We start from the raw sequence: 19,988 nt of genomic DNA, 5'->3' as shown, positions 1-19,988 counted from the left end.
TTTTGCTGCTGGCATATAGTAGTAGTATTCAGTTCTATGCCCTCAACCATTCCGCCTACCTCCACGCAACTTTTACTGCGTATGTCTTGTCTCTCTCTCTTTTTCTGTGCTTTGTCCTTGTGCTTGTTTTGGCCCTAGTTCTTTGGCTGCTGCTGCTGTCTCTACTCTCTCTTTCTGTCTTGTTTTGTTGACATCTTATGATCCTTGATTATTTTCTGCTGACAAATACATGCTTCTGTTTTGTTAGGCTCGCCAAAAATTTTCCATTTAGTTTGTGTCTTTTAGTCTGCGGTTACTAGGTAAGCGTTTGCTTTATTCCCTCACTAATTAGGTCTTAGGCCATTTTTTGTTTAACCCCCCAACTGCCTGTTATCAAAAAGCTTACAATTTAGAGGGCGTTCCCCCAATCTCACTTGATTGGGCTTACCACTCGTTTTTGGGTTTTGATTTTGGTAGAGTAAATAGTAGCTCATAACGCCCACAATTCACAAAAAAAAAAAAGAAGGAAGACAAAACGTGGGCGTTTCAACATATTTTGTAAATTATATTTGATTGTTGTTTGTGCTTTTCCAATTCGAATGAATGGTCGTCATGGAGCAATCAAATTTGGGTAAGGTGTATGAAGAGGGGCGGAAGCAGCACAACACACATGCCTATCAATCTATAGATAAGAACCTGGTTAATGACAATGCAAGCCATCCAGTTTGGTAAGAGATGGAGAGGAAGTTGCTCGACGACGACGACGACGACATGTGCATATGTATGTCCGGTTTGGAGCCCTTACAGCCATGTAATTATTAATTAATCTACCCATTCCTGGTCAACGTTCTAATAATGGACTTGTGGCTTTGCAAGCCACATTAACCGCACAGTGTCCATAAAGCTAATTAAATATAAGTAAATTGTATAGATGAAGAGTAATGGATGGATGGGGCATTTTCATCTATTGACCGCAAGGAAGTTTGGGATAACCGCAAAGTTTTCTTTAAAGTCCTTTGTGACTTACCTATGCATAGCAATTGTAAATGATTTTTAATCCACTGTTCTTTGCAACGCCGTCGACGTCTTTTTGTTGTATGTTGCTGCTGCTGCTGCTGTTGTTGTTCCTCTGCAGTCATTTCTGTTTTCAATGCCATTTTGTTGAGCTTGATTATGTAGTTAGAGTTGTTGTAAAGTTGTTTTTAGATTGAAGCAGCAGTTGTTGCTCTGCCAGTTGCTGTTGCTGTTGTTGTTGCCGTTGCCGTTGCAGTTGCAGTTGTCGTTGGTTAATGCACCACATTTGTTTTCAGCCACCACTTTTAGCAACGTTTTGCTTATATATATTTATTTCTTTTCTTTCTTTTAACTACGTCACGACAATTTTCAATTTAGAAAGAACGTTGACGTTCGTCAATCCTTCTTGGAGTTTTGCCTTTTGTTATACATATATGAACATATATTTTCTTTTTTTAAAGCCGCATTGTAGTGGCACGCACCCGGCTCCTTGTTGCTACTTTGACGCGTATGTCAAAGGCACAGGCGGCACACAAAGAAGCCCAGCAGTAGAACATGTGACATGCCTGTGCCGCCGCCCCCTCCCTTCAGTGTCCCGTCCGAAGGACCAAAACGACCGTCCGACCAACTATCCGACTGAACGACGAAACGCGACCACGACGACAACGACGACGGCGACGACGAGGAGGAGGAATATCAACGAACCGAAATGGTCCTCCAAAAGAAAGAGGAAAACTTTCTTTGCCTTTTAAATTTGCCTAAAAGACATTTATTTATTTATTCACTTTGGTCGGGCACATCTTTAAGATACGCAACTGTTAACACATTTTTTTATTTTGATATATTTGCAATAATTTATTTAATTCCTTCTTTTTTTTTTGTGGGCGCAGACTCAATAATTTGACGTTGTTATCACGGCTGCCAATCCACAGTGCCGCGTGTATTTCCGATTGTATGAATGTGTGAGTGTGGGTGCGTGTGTGTGTGTGGGATTGTGTGTAAATTTTTAGGCTCCACGCGACGCAATTTTCAACGTAGCCCGTGTGCGTTTGGCGGACCGTCCACACAGAATCAGAGCTAAAACCGAACTAAAACTTCCTCCAAGCGAGCGACAAACAAAGCGTATAATGCTACCGATACCATCAAGAGGCATGAATGTCGTGCAACAGCAGCAGCAGCAGCAACAGCAGCGGGAGGCGAGCCGAGAGAGAGACAGTCTGTGGGAAGAGAGAGAGCGAAAGAGAGAGAGCAGCGCATGTGTTGATAAAGATAAATGTACTTCAAGCTTCGGCGGAGTACTTCAAGTCGGCATCTTTTTTATTTGTCGCTGCAGGTGCGTCGCATTGGACACACACAGCAACTACAACAAGAGCCGGTTTTTTGTGCCCCGCAAACTTATACATACATATATTTCGTTCAGAGAGTCCAAAAGACTTGTTTTTGCCTTATACTCGATTTGTGAGTGTTATTCGAAAACAATAACATTTTCGTAGACTCAATATAAGTATAAGTTTAGTAGAAGTAAAGCCAAACAGCCAAAGTCGATTCATATGACCGCCTACTCTGGTCTAAGGGCTAACTTATACAGAAGAGTAGAAGACGAGAACTTGACGTTGCCGGTGTAAACCACTCTTTATAAGTCGAAAGTATAAGTCAATTTAGACTCATATGCCCGCCTACCCTAGTCCAAGGGCTAACTTATACAGAATAGAAGACAAGACTTTGACGTTACCGGTGTAAAGCATTTCGAAGAGTTTTTATAAGTCAAATTCTTCTGCCACTCTGAGGGTGAAAACAAAACGAATGTATAAGCATATGTATAAGTTTATGAGGCAATGATAGTATAAGTGTATAAGTGAAATCATTCTGCTACTTTGAGGGTGGAAACAAAATACAAATATAAGTAAGGTATAAGTTCAGACGCAATGCTAATATAAGCGCTGGTATAAGCTTGTATGCGTATAAGTGGCAAACGAACAGGCTTATAATAAAAAGGATATTGCGTATAAGTATAAGGCAACGCTAGTATAAGGCCAAATGTATGCGCTCCTAATAAAAAGGATGCTGCGTATGAGTAGGATTGAAACTGTTATACAGCCAATGTGCCAGGACCAAGGACCATCGTATACATATAAGTTCGATGCAAATTATGCGTTTGAGAGTCCTGTTCCATCAACTTAGAAAGACTTTTTAAACTAGATTACAAATTACAAACTCTCGTTACTTGATTTGTAATTTGATTTTAATTTCGTATATTCTGCAATTTTATTTTTATTTCTCAAATTTTAAAGTTCCATTTTTTTAAAGTATTTAATCAATTTTAGTTTCTAAAATTTTCATATTCTATTATTATTTTTGCAATACAATACTATTCAACAACTTAAAAAATTAAAAAAATTACTATCTAAAAATTTTGGCAATTCTGATAAAAGAAACCCTAGATAAGTTTACAAATTTTCAGAATTTTTGCAACAAATAGTAATTTATTTTAACGAATTTTTGCAAATTGCAATGGACTATATTTTCTAGCAATCAGCAGGAAGCTTGGGGATAACTTCTTCTTATATACTTAGTCCTAAAAAACTGATGCCAAAAGCCAACAGCGTCGTCGAATATACTGTAACAGCAACCTGAAACGTATTAGAACTGTATTAGAATTTCTTAGAAGTCTCACAGTCAACAACAACCAGATTGGTTTTTTAGCCAAAATAAAGAGTAAATAATTTTAATTTCAATTTCAAATTGCATTCTTTATTCGCAATTTATTATCCTAAATTAAAAGGAATTCTTGTAGAAGCATCAGTAGAAAATCTGGATAACAATCTTGCAGTAAAACATTTTAACAGAGCACTCAAGGCAAATGTTAACCATGAAATATTGGTTTAACATTAAAGGACATTTTAACAATCCTCTAAAAGACCGCTTTACAGTATTAAGTGGCATAGCAGGACTATGTTAAGAGGCATGCAACCTAAGCGAACCGAGGAATTCATACCCCATCAATTATGTTGTATGAAATTTCTCACCATAATAAGTGTAACAAGTGTTTTTTGTGCGCTGAACTAACTAAACTAATGAAATGGTCCTTATAGTATTTAAGTTAATAAGTGTTTAACCTGTTAAAAGAGTATTGCAGATCTTAGCGTACTAAAGGATTTGAAATGCAACTTAATATAGTCATTTGTTTAGCCATTCAATCAACTTTACTCCGTTAACTAACAATTAGTCCCAAAACAAATTAGATTGCGTTATGCATCAGTAATTTGAAAAAAAGATTGAGATGGTAATTCATTTAAGAATGACTTCCGAACCATTTTACGAAGCTTTACACCTGTTTAAGTCGTAAATTTCACTAACTGTATCCTTAATGACGTGTCTATCGCTGATTTCTAGTATAAACGGCCTTCTATATCCACCTCTATTTAAATCTTATATCAGCTCATTTTAATTGCAACCCCCCAAATACATTTCGTATCAGTTTAATCCTTTGTTATTCATTATACTCCCATTTGTGTGGATTCAGGGATTTATTCAAGCTTTTTTCATACAATTTCTAGTGTAGTTAGAGTTAGTTAAAACTTTCATTTGTTTTTTGTGTCACAATTTTAATATCAATTTGCCTTTTTCTGACATAATTTTTTGCACTTCCGTTTGCCTCCATTTCACCCACTTGGGTGTATAATTTTCATTTCATTTGCACGACAAGTGTTTTGTGTGTATGTGTGTGTGTGTGTCTGTGGGAGTGGGTGTGCGTGTAAAAACATGTGAAAATCATGTGAGACAAGAACACTTGTTACACGCGACAGACACTCCAAAGCAAATGAGTGGGTAAAATCTACACAGTCCCTCGGGATCGTTTCGCTTTAGCAATTCGCCATGAGTTTTCCAAGGAAAATTGTAAAAGATCCCACATAAACAAAAAAACAACAACCAAGAAAAAAATTATACATAAATAAAAACGGCGCGTACAAATTAAATTGAATTTAATTTTCCTCTGCTCATTCGGCCATTCTAATCAGCTTCAAGTGAAGTGCGCCCTAATCTTTTACTTTCTTTTCTCTCTCCCTTTTTGCTTTAAAAAAACAAGAACAGACTGAAAATGGCTAGGCAACGAATTTTTTCATTTTGTGTCCTTGGACCAAAGATGATGGTGATGAAGAAGAAGAAGAAAAAAATCTGTTGAAGTGGCGACGACAATGAATTCGTTTTCGTTTTCTAATGTATTTTGCACATCATTTTCAAGCAGATTCAACAAGAAGATGAAGTCTCATCTCAGAGGCCTTTTCTGCCCCCTTTTTGGGTGAGTCCACTCCGTGTAGTCAATCGTTCTACGCTTTTGGCATTCTGTATTTCACTTCTTGTGAGTGAGTGGAAAAAAAAAGAGTCTTATTGAATGCGGAAATGCAGTGGGCAAAGTGTAATTCAAAAAGAACTTAACAGTTTTTTCCAAACCGCAATAAAAACAGCTGGTCCTTATGGGGGAAAGGAGACTTGGCCTTGTTGCCACAAAAACAAATCAATAAAGTCAAGCCCACAACAACAACAACAACAGCGATATCAATAGGATGGAGAGATTGAGAAAAAGGAAAAGCATCGAAAATACATAGACAGAGAGTATAGAAGGTAAGGAAGTTAGATACAGTAGGTTACACTCTATAGTCTTCAGCTGGTAGTCTTCGGCATCTAAGAGCTAAGCCTCCATGCATCCATCAAGGCTTACCACACCGCTGTTGCTGTTGCTGCTGCTGCTTCTTTTGCTCCTCTGCCTCCACCGTTCTACTGCTTCTCCAGTGGATGCTGCTACGCCACATCAATCGTCAATCGAAACATCTTTTCCCCTCCCTGCCATCCTGCTTGTACACAGTCTCTGCAGTATGTATTCGTATTCTTATTTTTTCGAGCAGACATTCGTAATCTTTCAGCTTCAACCCAAAACCCCCTCCAATCCCAATCCCAATCCCCCACCTCCAACTCTCTCTCTCTTGCAGAAAATGCCTTCTGACTGTGTTGTTTGTTATTGAGGGTTTTGCGTTCCTCATGGAGGAGGAGAAGAAAAAGGAGATGGAGTGGGAGAGAGGTGGTTTGGATGGGTGGTTGGTTGGCCTTAAGTCGTTGTTACTTAGTAGGCCTTCTTTTGTTGCCATTATTTGTTTATTGTTGTTGATTCTACACCACCACCACCACCACCACCCTCTATTCACCCCATCTATTATAGTCTCTGCTCTTCTGTTTCTCGGTTTCTGTTTGTGCTTCTGTTATTTGTCTTTTGTATATTACCAGCTTTAGCTTTGGCTCTTCTCAAGACATTGACAACTCCACTAGTAAGTACATGTTTTATGTACTTGTCTTAAACAATTTTTGCTTATGCCCCCTTGCTGCCATTCATAATTGAGTTTTCCCTCCCCTCCCTTACCATAGAAAGACCTGCCGCCACCCTCTCTACTACCGTCAAGCAGAGTGTCGACACTTTGATAAAATTAAAAACAAATATATAAATATTTGTTAAATGAAAAATGAGCCTTCACATGCAGATATATGAATTTGTGTGCAAAGATTCATTTGCAAACAATATGCAATAAACAAGGTAGCTGCTGCAAGGTGGAAAATTGACCAAAACACGCAAGTCACCCACTTGACCAAGAACAAGAAACATGCTCAGAGCACCAAGAGATTCGCATAGTAGAGCAAGAGGGGGATGGGTATGATGGGAACCAAGACCTAGACTAAAAAGAGAGATACGCATTATTTTTAATTATATTTTAATTTATTTTAATGTTAGGCCAAAGCGGGAAAGAAGGTCTCTTCGAACCACGACGACAAACTTAATAAAAGCTTACAAGGGCGTAGCAAAAAGGGGACTAGAATTAATTAAGAGATTTGTACTAAGAAATTAATTCCTAATGATTTCCATATATGTATATATATTTACTATTTAATAAATTACAATTACATATTCATTATAAAACACAACTTTTAATAGCAAACATTTTTGAAAATTAAGTCTTCATATAGAAAGAAAAATTATCAATTTAAATTAATACATAAATTCTCTAATATTTTTATTAGTCCTCAAAGGTTTAGAATTTGTTTTTGAAAAATTGTTTGTTGGTGCTAAAATAACTGTTGTCTATAAATTTTATTTCCATTTTGAATGATTTTTAATAGGGTTTCTTTCATGTTCTAAAATAGCAATGAAAACAGTTAAAATAATTGTGTGAAATTAATTTTTGCTATTATATTCGCTTATTCTAGTTTTCGAATCATATCCAAAGTGTTTTGGTAATGGAATTAAATTTAAAGGCGTTTTTAGATGACTTAAAAGACAAAAGACTTACTTTTGACTCAACTACTAATTTGGAACCGAAAATGTCAAAAGTCTTAAAAGAGTTTTGAAGATCAATGTTATTTAAAATCCTTTAGAGTTTTTAGAGTTTACAAATTTACAAACTGTTTATCCTACATAAACAAATTACAAAAATAAAATATTTCACACATGAAAACTATCAAATTACTTTAAAATTCGAAATATTTTGTTTGAAAACTTTAATTTGGGCTGCATAATGACATTTTCCCCCTCTAATTCTTAAGATCCTGTCCCTGACCATGAAGTCACTTGAGTGTGTTTTCTTTTCATTTTCTTTTCTTTTACTTTCTTTTTTTTTATTTTTTGTTGTGTTTTGTTTGTCAAAGGGAAACAAAAGTGAGGGCAAGGCAGAGAGAATGAGAGGGAGACCAAAAAAAAAAAATTAACACATTCGCTAGCAATTCCTTTTCTTCCCTCTCTTGGCATGGGTCTCTCCCTAACACAAACAATTGAAAGTTATTTGTGAAAATTTTATTGTAATTACAAAAGTTTTACCATGTTGCGCGCTTTTCTCCCCTCACCCTCACTCTCACTCGCACTCTCTCCCTCTTCTGTCTCTATCTAAAAGAGTATGTATATTGCGATACCTTGAATTATACACAAAATAACAGTCTCCATCAGAGACCACCTACTCCTCCTCCTCCTCTGCACTCACTTAACTTGCCATATGCCACATTGCTTTTGCTCTACGCTGGCTGCCGCCTGCCAAACAAAAATTTTCTATTCGCTGTTTCGGTTTCTATTTCGATTCAGGTTCGACAAAGTTTATCCACTTCATTATTTGCTCGTTTTCATTGCTTTGTTCGTTGCTCCTGCTGCTGCTGCTGCTGTTTGTTTGCCTCGTTCGTTTCGAATTTTAATTGTATCTGCGTGATGGCAGATACATTCCCTCATACCCCCCTACGCGAATCGCCCCCTCGGTTTAAGCAAGGCAAAGTTCCCACAGGCACAGGTCATCAGTGAAGGGCAACAGAGCGCGTAGGTTGCCCAGTAGTTAGTAGTTTAAGTTGTAAAACGCAATGCCTAATTATTATGAGAATTTGAAATTTTTCTTTATTTTCTTATTCAACTTTTTACGAATAATAAAAATTTCCACAATATTTGCTAGCATTTTGCAATTTTTCCATTTTCATTTCTGAGGGAACTTGATAATAATTCATTGTAGGCCATTGTGGTTCCTGTTGGACTATTATGGGGTATTGTTGTTGCTGTTGTTGTTGTTGTAACCATTGTTGTTGCTGTTGTGTCCATTGTTGTGGATGAATGGTATAGGGCAATCCTCCCATACCCCATATAACAGTGGGTCGATTACACAGCGGAATTTGCAAAGATCTTTTCACTTGAAGTGACATTGCTCGACCTGTAACCCTATGACGCTGCTCCCTTTTATCGCCTTTAGTTGATGATGACGACTTCATCTTGGTTTTTGTCTTTGGCCACGATGTAGTCGGTGCATCTACAACAACAATCTTATCGAACTGAATGGGAACCCGCTTAACTGCGAGTGGTTTCTTATACATTTTCATGCACTTCGATCGATGATTGTCCACGATAATCGTGTTGGGCTTCTTTTTACGCTTCTTATTAGTCGACGTAGTAGTAGTAGCAGGTTCGCCTGGAGCACTTGCTAATCTCCAGGCGTCACTCAAATTTGTTATAGTTGGCAATGTATCCTTAAGTTCGGTCTTTGCTTTTTGCTTATTTGCTGCTGCTCCACCTTTAAGACGAAGTAAACACGAATCGGATCTGCTATACATACGATTGTCTATGTGTGTCCTTTGTGTTTGCCATGGGCAAAAGTATCTATGCAGATTCAATATTCGAGAGTCCAAAAAGGATGGCAATTTCTTGTTGCCCTCTTTTGGTTTTTTTATTTTGTATGCCATATTTTTTTGCTAATTTACTTTCTTTTTTTTTTTTTTACTTTTTTTTATATTTTTAACTAAAGATTTTCGAAATATATATAGATAAAATAAAAACGTTGTTTCCTCTACAAACGTTAGCTACATACTTATTTACTTGTCTGAAAACGAAAAGGGAACTGAATTGTTAACAGAAATCATAAGCACAAGATGTTTTGGCCTTAATATTTATTGGCTTGAAATGTATTTTCTCTGCTTTTCTTTTTTTGAAAAAAACGAAAAAGTAATCGCTTTATACACTGTCAATGGGAGAGTCTATCAGTTTTGTTGCCTTACACAGAGTTTACAAATTTCTGATCTTTAAAGAAATAATTCTACTTAAAGAAATAGTATTTATAAGTCGTCATCCGTCAGACTGTTGAAATTTAAAGGAAAGAACTTCTGTCTCGCGATCCAGTCATCAATTGCGACAAAAATATTTGCAATAAAATCTCATAAAAAATTCCTTACTTATACCTTATGTCTGTTTTTTGCGTCTGTCCTGTTATTCTGTTAACTAAGTTTATTGGAAGAATCTGAAAAATTCATTTGAAGGCTTGTATGAGCGTTTTTTTAAAAGACTTAAATTAGTTTTATCAGAATTAATCGAAAATATCGATTTTATTTCGCCATCAAATAGTTTATAAACATATATCGAGCTTATTTTTATCCCGCTTGGAATGGAAAATTAATGTTTAAATATTTACGATATCATACACTATCTAATAATGGGACAAACGGCAGCGTATTAATTGAATAACATTTTTGAATATTTAACAAAAACATTCAATTTTGTAAAAAATGAAGTAAGTAAGTCGTCTCGCCGACTTGGGTATACCATACACCAGGTGAAACAAATATTTAAAATTTCGAAAACCAAATGTATGTCTACTAAATTGTTTTAACATACCTCATACCATTTGCTATCTCGCTCACTCTACAAACACACAAGCACTCTAGCGCCGCCACCAGCCAACGGCCAATTCTGCCCTTTTGGATCGAGTAGCAAAATACGTTCGTACGGATATTTTGCATGTTTCTAGTCCGATTTCAATAAAATTTGGTAGTTTGGTAGAAATAGATAAGATTTATTAGTCTGCCAAATTTGATCGCGATGGTCAAAAAATTGCAAGAGCTAATCGGTTTTTTCTAAATTATGGAGGCGGAAGTGGGCGTGGCAACATATTAAAATATATGTATTCTGCGCGCATACTAAGCCAATATACATACTAAATTTGGTGAGTTTAGCTTTGTTAGTTTTCGAGAAAATCAGTTTTGGTTAATTTTCAGGGGCGGAAATGGGCGTGGCAAAATTTTTAAATAGTCAATATCTGCGCGTCTATTAGGCTAACTTACATACCAAATTTAATGTCGGTAGCTTTCATAGTTTTTAAGAAAATCAGAGTTATGTAAATTCCGGGGGCGGAAGGGGGCGTGGCAAAAAGTTGGAACAATTATTTTCTGCGCGCTAACTAAACGAGTATATAAACCAAATTTGATGTTTCTATCTGCTATACTTTTTAAGAAAAACAGTTTTATGTAAATTCTGGGGGCGGAAGGGGGCGTGGCAAAAATTTGAAACAAACTCGATAAGCGTACATACTACACGAGACTGCATACCAAATTTGGTGGCTCTAGCTCTTATAGTCTCCGAGATCTAGGTGTTCATACGGACGGACGGACGGACGGACGGACGGACGGACGGACGGACGGACGGACAGACGGACATGGCTAGATCGACTCGGTTTTTGATCCTGATCAAGAATATATATACTTTGTGGGGTCGGAGATGCTTCCTTCTGCCTGTTACATACATTTTGGCGACTTTAATATACCATTTCACCCTATGGGTGTATGGTATAAAAAATTTTAAAACAAAAATTGGACGGACTTGCTGGATTTGCTAATGAAGTAATCGCTTACATACTTGAATACTTCATTAATTCAAAAATGGAGTGCTCCGATATTTTGAGATTCTTTCTTTTTTTCTCCCACACTAAATTGCTTATCAAATCACAAAGAGATTTCTAAGACATAAATTATTTATAAGGTTCCAAAAGCTGTTTTTGAACTCTAGGAATTATATATTCATTAAGACAGAACTTCTCTCTTTTCCTATCTCTCTCTCTCTCTATCTCTCTCTCTCTCTATCTCTCTATCTCTTTCTCTCTTTCTAATTTAAGAGCTCATGATTTTTCATTTAATTGAAATCTCAGAACTATATAGTTGTGATTAATATTTGCTAGAGTAACAAAACTTCGTTTGATTCTGCGATTTTCGAATGTTTTATTGTTTTTTCTCAGCCGCCTGTACACACTTATACTTACTCACACACGCATACAAACAATCGGTTGGGCATTAATGCAAATAAGTGGAAACACAAATATATATTTTCAACGTTTTTGTGGTCAGCAAACCTTTTTTTGTTTTAAACCAGGGACCACCACCAACAACAGCAACAACACCAACAAGGTCAATGGATCATTTCCGCTGTCATGGCTACGTGGGGGCGTGCAACGTCGAGCAATATGTAAAGAAGGGTGGACTGTCCTTTTTTCTGTGTGTTTGTGTGTGTGTGTATCCTGCGTGTGTGTGTGTGTGTGCGTTTTTTCGGCAACCGTTTCCTGTCGGCAGAGTCGCAAATGGCACACTGGCAGGCAGTTAAATATTGAAATTTATATTTAAAATATTTCAAATATACAGTTAAATGGTGAGCTTTGCCACATTTTTCACTTTAGTTTATGTGGGGACCATGTATAATTTATTAGAGTTTTTTTCTTCCTGGATTTCTTTCGGGGTTGGGTGGGGATTTCTCTCTTTTTTTTCTGGGTGCTGCAAAAAAAAAGGTTGAATCGATTTTTGAAGGTCAAATTCAAATTTTACCGCTTAAGACGAACCAACTGGTCGTCCGACTGGCCGTCCGTCCACTGAAATGTAATCTAATTTCGTTAAATTCCAAGACAATTTTATTTTGCACATTAATTTCAGCAAATAGACAAACATTTTTGTTGCTTTTCTGTTGATTTCTTTTTTTTCTGTTTGGGTGCCCGTGGTAAGGTAAGGTAAAGCAAAAGCAAGGTCTTCCGGTTCGTTGGCAGGACCTTTTTATGACTTCGCCCCGTCGATTTCCAATTAGCAACAGGAATCACCTTTTTGTTTCGTTCATTCGCTCTCTTTTCGACTTTTCTGTTTCTGTTGCTTTTATTTTATTTTTTTGGTTTTTTTCGGGTAAGTTGTACTTTCTGGGCAGTGTGTTTTGTGTTAATTGAAGATTTGTTCGATAGGACAAGATGAAGCAAACATGAAGTGGAGCCGGAAGGGGAAGCGCTCCCACCTTAACGAAAATTTTCTATTTTGACTTTAATTAGAGGGATAGATGGATAAAATAAAGATGGGGGAAAGGTGGCCAACGGGATGGGTTGGCTGGCATTTGTCCTCGACAGTTCTATGAGAAGAACATTGCATTTCCGTAACAAGAAAGAAAACGAGTAGAAGAAGAAATCCACGAATCCACTTAGCGGGGCATAAATTTCGCCTGGTACATAAAGTACATGGTGTACAAACAAAAGGAAGAAAAAGAGGGAATGAGAAGAGGGAAGGCAGGAGAGACATTTGGCGCAAGGCGCATTAAAAAGCACAAAGAAAACCGCAGTCACAGAGAGAGGCGAAAAGGAACCAGGACGTAACCAGGAGGAACCCAGGGAACCCGCGCGACCAGAACCAAGTCCAAAGTCGAAGGCCGAAAGCTGAAGGCTTCTACTTCTTCTTCTGACGGAAGGCATGGGCAAACATAAACTCTCGCAGTCGGAGCAGAGTGAATCAAGCCAGTGAGAAAGAGAGACAGACCGAGAGAGAGAGAGAGACAGAAAGAAAGAAGGAACAGATGAAGAAATCCCAGCCAAGCAATGTTATTTACAAATATCCAGCAGCCAGCATACCTCTAACCCCCTTCCACTGTTTATCCTTAAAATTTTTGTAGAAGAAGCCAAAGAAGCTCGCCGAATCATAAAGAGTTTTTGCCTTCTACTCCTGCCCCCTCGCCGGTGCCTCATCTTGGTCTGGTAAAGACGGCGAGAGAAATGCACGTAAAATAATAAACAAGGCTTTGCAAACAATAAATGTTGCTCTCGGTTGAACCTCCTCTGCGAAGCACTTCTTCTCCTGCATCCCTCATCCTCATCATCATCATCCTTAGCCATCTGGCAGCTGCAATGCTACGAGTTGTTAGCATCGTCGTTTGCGACGCTGGCGACGAGATTTCTGGGCGTCCATTGTGTGTGTGTAGTCCTCCTTATTGCAGTCCTCATTGCTGTTGCTGTTGTTGCGATAAATGCGAAATGCTTGTAACTGCAATGCAAATGTAATGTGCAAAGGACATTTCACGCTGCTGCAGTCCGCCCCAGCCTCAGTCCAAGCCCAAAAGGCCGCTTCTGCCGGTTCAACTCCTCCACTCCGCCAGGAGCAGCAGTAAATATTCGCCGCCAGGGGTCAGGCCTCCGAGACTCATCCAAGTGGCAATGGCAAGGCAGACAGCCGCCGGTGCTCCTCCTGCTCCTGGTCGTTGTTGTCATCATTGTTTTTTTTCTCTATCTCTGTCGTTCTCTCTTCTTTAGTCTTTGCTTGCTGGCGACGTCCTTATTAATTGCAACAATAACTGGGCCAGCTATGAAGAGGAAGTGGGTGAAGGTGGTAAGGGAGAAGGGGGGAGAGCCCTTTGGCTTTTTTTGCCGTCATGCCTAGAGAATTTATGGCTGAAGCACCGGCGACCACCGGAAGCGGCACTTAGCTCTTGGCATCGCCACTGTGCCACATTGCACTCTACTCAACTCTACTCTCTACTGCCTTCCTCCCTTCCCCAGTGCAACACACCACTCCACTCTACTTTTAGCCCAAAGTCCATGTCCAGTTCAGTTCATCATGATGATGATGCATATATCTACTCCCCCACCCCTCTACTCCTACTTCTCTGATAAGTAATTGCTATAGAGAGCAGGAGGAACTACCACTTTTTCTCTTGCCAAAAAGTTGGCCATTTCCTGCGGCTGTATAAAAAACAATTCGTATATCAAATTTCGAGTCAGTCTAGTTTTTATGCCTCTCGCGAATTGCGGATGGGAGGTGACAGGACGAAAAAGGAGGCGTTGACTGGGGGCCCTAAAAACATTTAAAAGCAATAAAGCGCTAGGCAGGCGTTATCGAGAAAAAAAAACACAAAGTTCTCTGCTCTTCTTCTAGCCTGTTTCTGATTCCGATTTTGCAGCCAGGTATTCAAATTAGAGAGATCTTTTCGCTCAAGTGAAATGAGCCAAACGTTGTGTATGGCTGAAAGGGAAGGAGAGAGAGCAGAGAGGAGGAGAAGAAACGTTGACTGAATCTGGTGGCCATAAAAGCACCGGCGACCATAAAAACCCAAGCCAATTGAGCAAATGTTGGACGGGGTGGGCTCTTCTTTTTTTTTTTTTTTTTAGCTGGCTATATTGGTGGGGGTAGGCCAAAGGGCAAAAATGCCTGGCAGTGATTTTTATTTTTTCCTCCCTCCAATCGTCTTTTCCGTCCTTTTACAAATAAAACGAAAATGTACTACTGCCTGACATAGCGTAGAAAAAGTTTATTTTAATGAAATTCGCACCGACATTTGATGGCAGCAGGTGCCTAAACTGGTAACTCGGAAAAATGGGTTGAGAATGTAAGTAGATGGTGATGAAGATGGAGATGAAGGAGGAGGTGGTGGAGAAGGAGGAGGTGGAGGTCATATCATAATGAAGGCAAAAGGCATGCCAAAGAATCCCGGGCGAGATGTTGTCATGTCAAAATCTAAAATAAACTCCATAGATTGTGCAGGACTTTAAAGCGAATTTTAGTGATGGGCAATTCATCAAAATCCATATAAAGTTATTCGCATTAGCAAAAGGCAAAAATCCGCCCAATAAAGCACAAAATCTTTATCGATTTTCATTTTGCAAAGCATATTAAGCGTGAATTCTAAATCAATTCCAACTAGGAAGTTAGTTTTTTATCACCCTAATAAAACACAAAATTTGCAATGCCAAAAAGAAAGCATTTACGACTAGTCGCAGCAAAATACATATATTAAAATTTCAATAATGAAAAGACTTAAATGTTTATGTTTAATAGACTAGTTTAGTATTATTGTATTGAATCTTTATAAATCTTTAGCTAACAGAGATTTTCATGTATTTAGAGAGTTTAAATATTTTGCCAAATTTGGGTTCAATTTTTGATTGAACTTTTTTAGATAATATTTACATCTTTCGTTCTATTTAGCAGCTAATCTTATAGTAAAACCTCATTCTTATTACCAGTTCTTAAATGTAAATAGGCATTAAATATTTAAACTAAGTCATTTTTTACTAAAACAACCTTTTATGCACCTTATGAACCTATCGGTTTTAAAAATTAATATATAAAACTTCATTTGAAGACTAGGAAAGATAAACATTGGTGACAAAGTGTAACAAAATATCAAAAATGTTTTCAATTTAGTTCAAAACATTTGGTGTTTTTAAGTTATGGTCAGAGTCGAACGCCTTGTAACTAGTACTCATTGTTTTTTTTGCTTAGGTCAATTATTTAATACTTTATCTAAAATTGTAAATAAATAAATAAATAAGTTATGGTCAAGCTAAGAAACTGTTGGCTTGTAGTTTGTAATTTTCCGTGTTTTCCATGCGTCATGTTACATTAACTGTCACAGTTTTTAAATCAAAATACATATGTAAAAGATATGAATCATATATCAAAGGACTTCGGCAAATAATCTATAGTTTAAAAGAAAATTCAATCCTCATAATAATGATAATTGGACTAGAGATTTTCAAAATTTACCTTAATCTCTAAAAAGAAAAGAGTTCTAGCTCTAAAAAGGTATTTATTAGATTTTCGATGGTACACTTTTTCTTAGGTTGACCATAACTTCAAAATCCACTAATAACTGGCTCTTGAAAATTTCGTCACACAGTTTCTTAAACACATTTGAGGTAATGCAATAGATAAATAGTTCTCTTCTAAATGTATTAGTATCCCAGCTACCCCGAAGATTAAATATTATAATTATAATTTATTAAGTCTCAATTTAGATTAAGAAATTTAACGAACAAACTTGTCAGCATTCGTTGTTAAGTTGTTAGTTTGAATCGTTTTTGGAAAATTAAATATAAATCGAAATTCGATTGTTGATTATTGATTGGTTAAGTTAAATTATTCCTTTGTGCCAACAACAATATTGCTTATATGTATTCTAATCATTAATACTATAATTAGATTAAAGTTATGTATTACGCATCCTGTTTTATTTTAATACATTTGGAATGACATTGAAATATCTAGAGTAGCATATAGAACTATTTGAAAAGTATAAAATGTATTCGATTTGTTGGCATTCCAACAAATGAAACTTTATAGTTTAATCTCGACTTCTCGCTAGATTTTGTTTAGTTATCGAAAAATTGATTCAAAAGTTTTCAATAATATTCTTTTTTCAATTTTCCCATTGATTTGTGTGATTTCTTCTGACAAAGTTTCATCTCTAACTTTTGCTTTTCATTTCAGTTTCTGACCACAAAAAAGAAGAAAGAAAAAAAAAGTAAAAAATTGTTTGTTCCTTGTTTCTGTGGCGTTTTTCAAGCATTTAAACAATAGCAAACAATTGTCTGTCGTTCTGTCTGACTCTTTACACTTATTTAATTTGACTACCTTGAAAATCGAAAAGTTTTTGTTTTCCTTTTTTTTTCTTTCTCTGTGCTTAGGCCTGGGTGAACTTTTTCCTTTGCTGGCGGTCATAAATCTGTGGCACTGTCACAACAACAGCAGCAACAAGAACCACAATAACCGAAACATGGTAAGGGAATTGGAGGATAGAGAGGCACAGGATGTTTTTTGGAGAGTTGGAGGAGGCGCCACCATTTAGAGTCAAGTTGTGGGCGCTCACTTTTCGGAGTTAAACATTTTTAAAAGCCATAAATTTATTGTTGTTCTTGCCAATGTTTCTATTGCTGTTGTTGTTCGTTGATGTTGCTGCGGTGCAGTCAAGTTGAAAAACGCACAAGTAGGTCGTGTTTGAATTGCCCTCTCATACCACTCCGCTCCATGTCTGCCCCTGCTGCGCCTCTGTTGCATGTTGTATGTATTTTGTTTTATATATTTAAGACGATTTGTTTGTTACTAATTTCAACAATGTTATCTATGTATATATGCCAGTATGATTGAAGCTCTAACTCCTTAACTGGTTACCCTATAGAGTCCTCTCTGCTCTCTCCCTGCCTGCTGCTCATTGTTATGGCAATAAATTAGTAAATTGCCTAACAGCAAAGATAAGTTAAGCTTGCTCATCCGCAACACTCTGGCAACACTTGAGAGCTACTCCCCCAAAAATCCTCTAACCGAAATAGAGGGAAAGCCAGGAGGGAGAAGGAGAGTCTGTGGGTATCTATTAGTCATGTTCTCGTTTTTGATTTCGTACCAAATTTATTAGCAATGAAATTGAGAACTAATTAGGTTTAAATGGTTTAAAATTTAGTTACCAATTTTCTGAAAATTTCAACCCCGAAATATTTTTTTGCTTCACATGCACATAAAGTACTTTTGAATACTCCATCATAAAATAGTTCTATTAATCAGATGTAATTTACCGATAACTATTTTATGAAAGCCTTTTTAGATATGTATTTAGGTGCACTATAAATCGCATAAGGTTTAATAAAATGAATATTCCGTTTTTTTGCTTTTAAAGAAAAAAACATTTTAGTCACAATCAGGAAAAACAGCTCTACATTCATATTTTTGACGGATAAAATAACAACCAAAAGTATGACCATTACGGTCCGTGATTTAAAATATATGATTTAAATAAATAACAAATATTTAAAATAAGAAAAAATTATTTGCGCCCCCGGGTGGACTCCAACCACCAACCTTTCGGTTAACAGCCGAACGCGCTAACCGATTGCGCCACGGAGGCTACGAAAACCATCGAATTTCATAGGTGATGATAAGCTTATCATCGCAATAGCAGCTGTTAGATGTAGTAAATGTAAACGTCATCTAGTATAACTTTTCAGGGAATAGCAAAGAATGAATGAGTATTCTTTTCTATTTATCACTTAGTAAACATTTGTAATAAAACTGCACTTACCGATTATTTCCACTATAGCGAAAGTTTATATTTTCGAGAAAGCTTTCTTCACAATAAAATATAATCTTAATCTAACTTACTACAATTAGAATTCTACCATACATATCTATAATCCTAAAAACAATTTCATTTCAATACGTCTAAGTTAGTCAAAATAGATTATTTTATACATACATACGTAGGTAATATTCAGAGAATTCTGTATTTTCCAATGATTGATTTGATTAGCTTACATGGATTCATAAATTCTATTTCGTTTGTTTGAGATTTTAAAAAATAATGAGTTATTTTTATCGTTTGGGTTAGGAAATGTCTGGAAAAATATATTTTTGGTATAAAAGTTGAGTGAGTTGAGTAGTTAAAATGGAAAGAAAATATCCACAAAAAGCAAAGAAATACTTTTACTTTGTTTCAGTTTAAAAAACTTAAGATATAAAAATATAAAGCGATCGTTTTAAAAACTATACTTTTCTTATATTCTTAATGAAGAAAATTTCAAAAGAAAAATCAGTTAATATAGTAGCAAAAATAAAGTTTAAAGCGGTTTCGAAAACCAAAACAACAATTTGAAAACGACGAAATGAAGATTTTGCTTTCAATAATTGAAGACGATTTGCTCATAAAAACGTTTTAGAAAACAAGAACAGGATTTGAGCAGCTTCAAATACAGTTTTATCTATCTGCTTCTGTATTTCCTTTGGACGTGGTTTTCTGTGTGTGTGTGTGAGTGTGTGTGTGCGTGTTCGCAAGTGAAAAACTGGTAGCAAAGCCACAAAGTTCTTTTCAGATTGGATTGGTAACGGGAAGTGCAGATTAGATAATTTAATTATAGACTTAACGACGAGCACAAGCAAGGCAAACAAAGCGAAAGAGACAGACAGTAGCAGCAGCAGCAGAAGCATTGGCGGTTGGTGGCGGGACATCATCATTAACTATGCAAGCTAACTCAAGCCTTCCCCTTCCATCCCTAGTGCCCATCCTAAGAAAAGGGGTTATAACATATTTTTAATTACTTTGCCAAACCGACGAACAAAAAAAAAATAATAAAATGAAGCCGGAAATCAATAAATATGTTTGCAACTCTAAATTGAAAAACTTACCAGCCACATTTACTGGTAATATCATCTTCCTTTTTATTTTTTTTCTTTAAGGGGGGTTAAGGGAAGGATGTGGAAGTTGGTGTTGGTGGTGGAGGGGGGAGTAGGAAATGTGCATTTGATTTCTTTTGCTCTTTCTCTTTCTTGCCTTCGCATCAAACTAAAACAAAAGCTTGAGAAAGCAGGAGAAAAAAAAAGGCAAGCCGGAGGCGTAAGCTACTTCAACCAGAAGTGATGGGGCAACTAAAAGGGGCAGAGAGAGAGAGAGGGTGGAGAGGAGAGGGGAGTTGGAGACTTTTGGAGGCTGCTGCTGCTGCTGCCTTTTTTCCGAAGCCACTCATTCATTCATTCGTAAAGGCTTTAGCAGTAAAATAAACGCGCATTGATGTGGAAAATGTGCTACGCACGACGGTAACGTTCTTGCCTCCGGCCACGCCCCCAACTCACACACAACTCACACACAGCCCTTCCCCCCAATTTTC

The 19,988-nt window shown here is 37.0% G+C and overlaps 1 protein-coding gene and 1 non-coding gene across 3 annotated transcripts in view; both read right to left on the bottom strand.

The window, feature by feature from the left end:
• LOC6638412 (nephrin) overlaps positions 1–1,852 on the bottom strand; it is a 73,292-nt gene extending 71,440 nt beyond the window's left edge. For both annotated transcript variants that reach the window (XM_047009466.1, XM_047009467.1), the window contains exon 1: positions 1,007–1,852. In XM_047009466.1, the coding sequence (XP_046865422.1) occupies positions 1,007–1,136 (130 nt within the window). In that variant the 5' untranslated portion in view covers positions 1,137–1,852. The remainder of the gene's footprint in view (positions 1–1,006) is intronic.
• Positions 1,853–18,161: 16,309 nt separating this feature from the next.
• Trnan-guu lies at positions 18,162–18,235 on the bottom strand. The gene has a single exon. It is a non-coding gene; the product is annotated as a tRNA-Asn (tRNA).
• Positions 18,236–19,988: the final 1,753 nt, after the last annotated feature.

Source organism: Drosophila willistoni (assembly GCF_018902025.1).
Source record: "Drosophila willistoni isolate 14030-0811.24 chromosome 2L unlocalized genomic scaffold, UCI_dwil_1.1 Seg139, whole genome shotgun sequence".
Taxonomy (NCBI): Eukaryota; Metazoa; Arthropoda; class Insecta; order Diptera; family Drosophilidae; genus Drosophila; species Drosophila willistoni.
The sequence above is the reverse complement of the archived record's forward strand: the minus strand, read 5'-3'. Positions and strand labels throughout refer to the sequence as shown.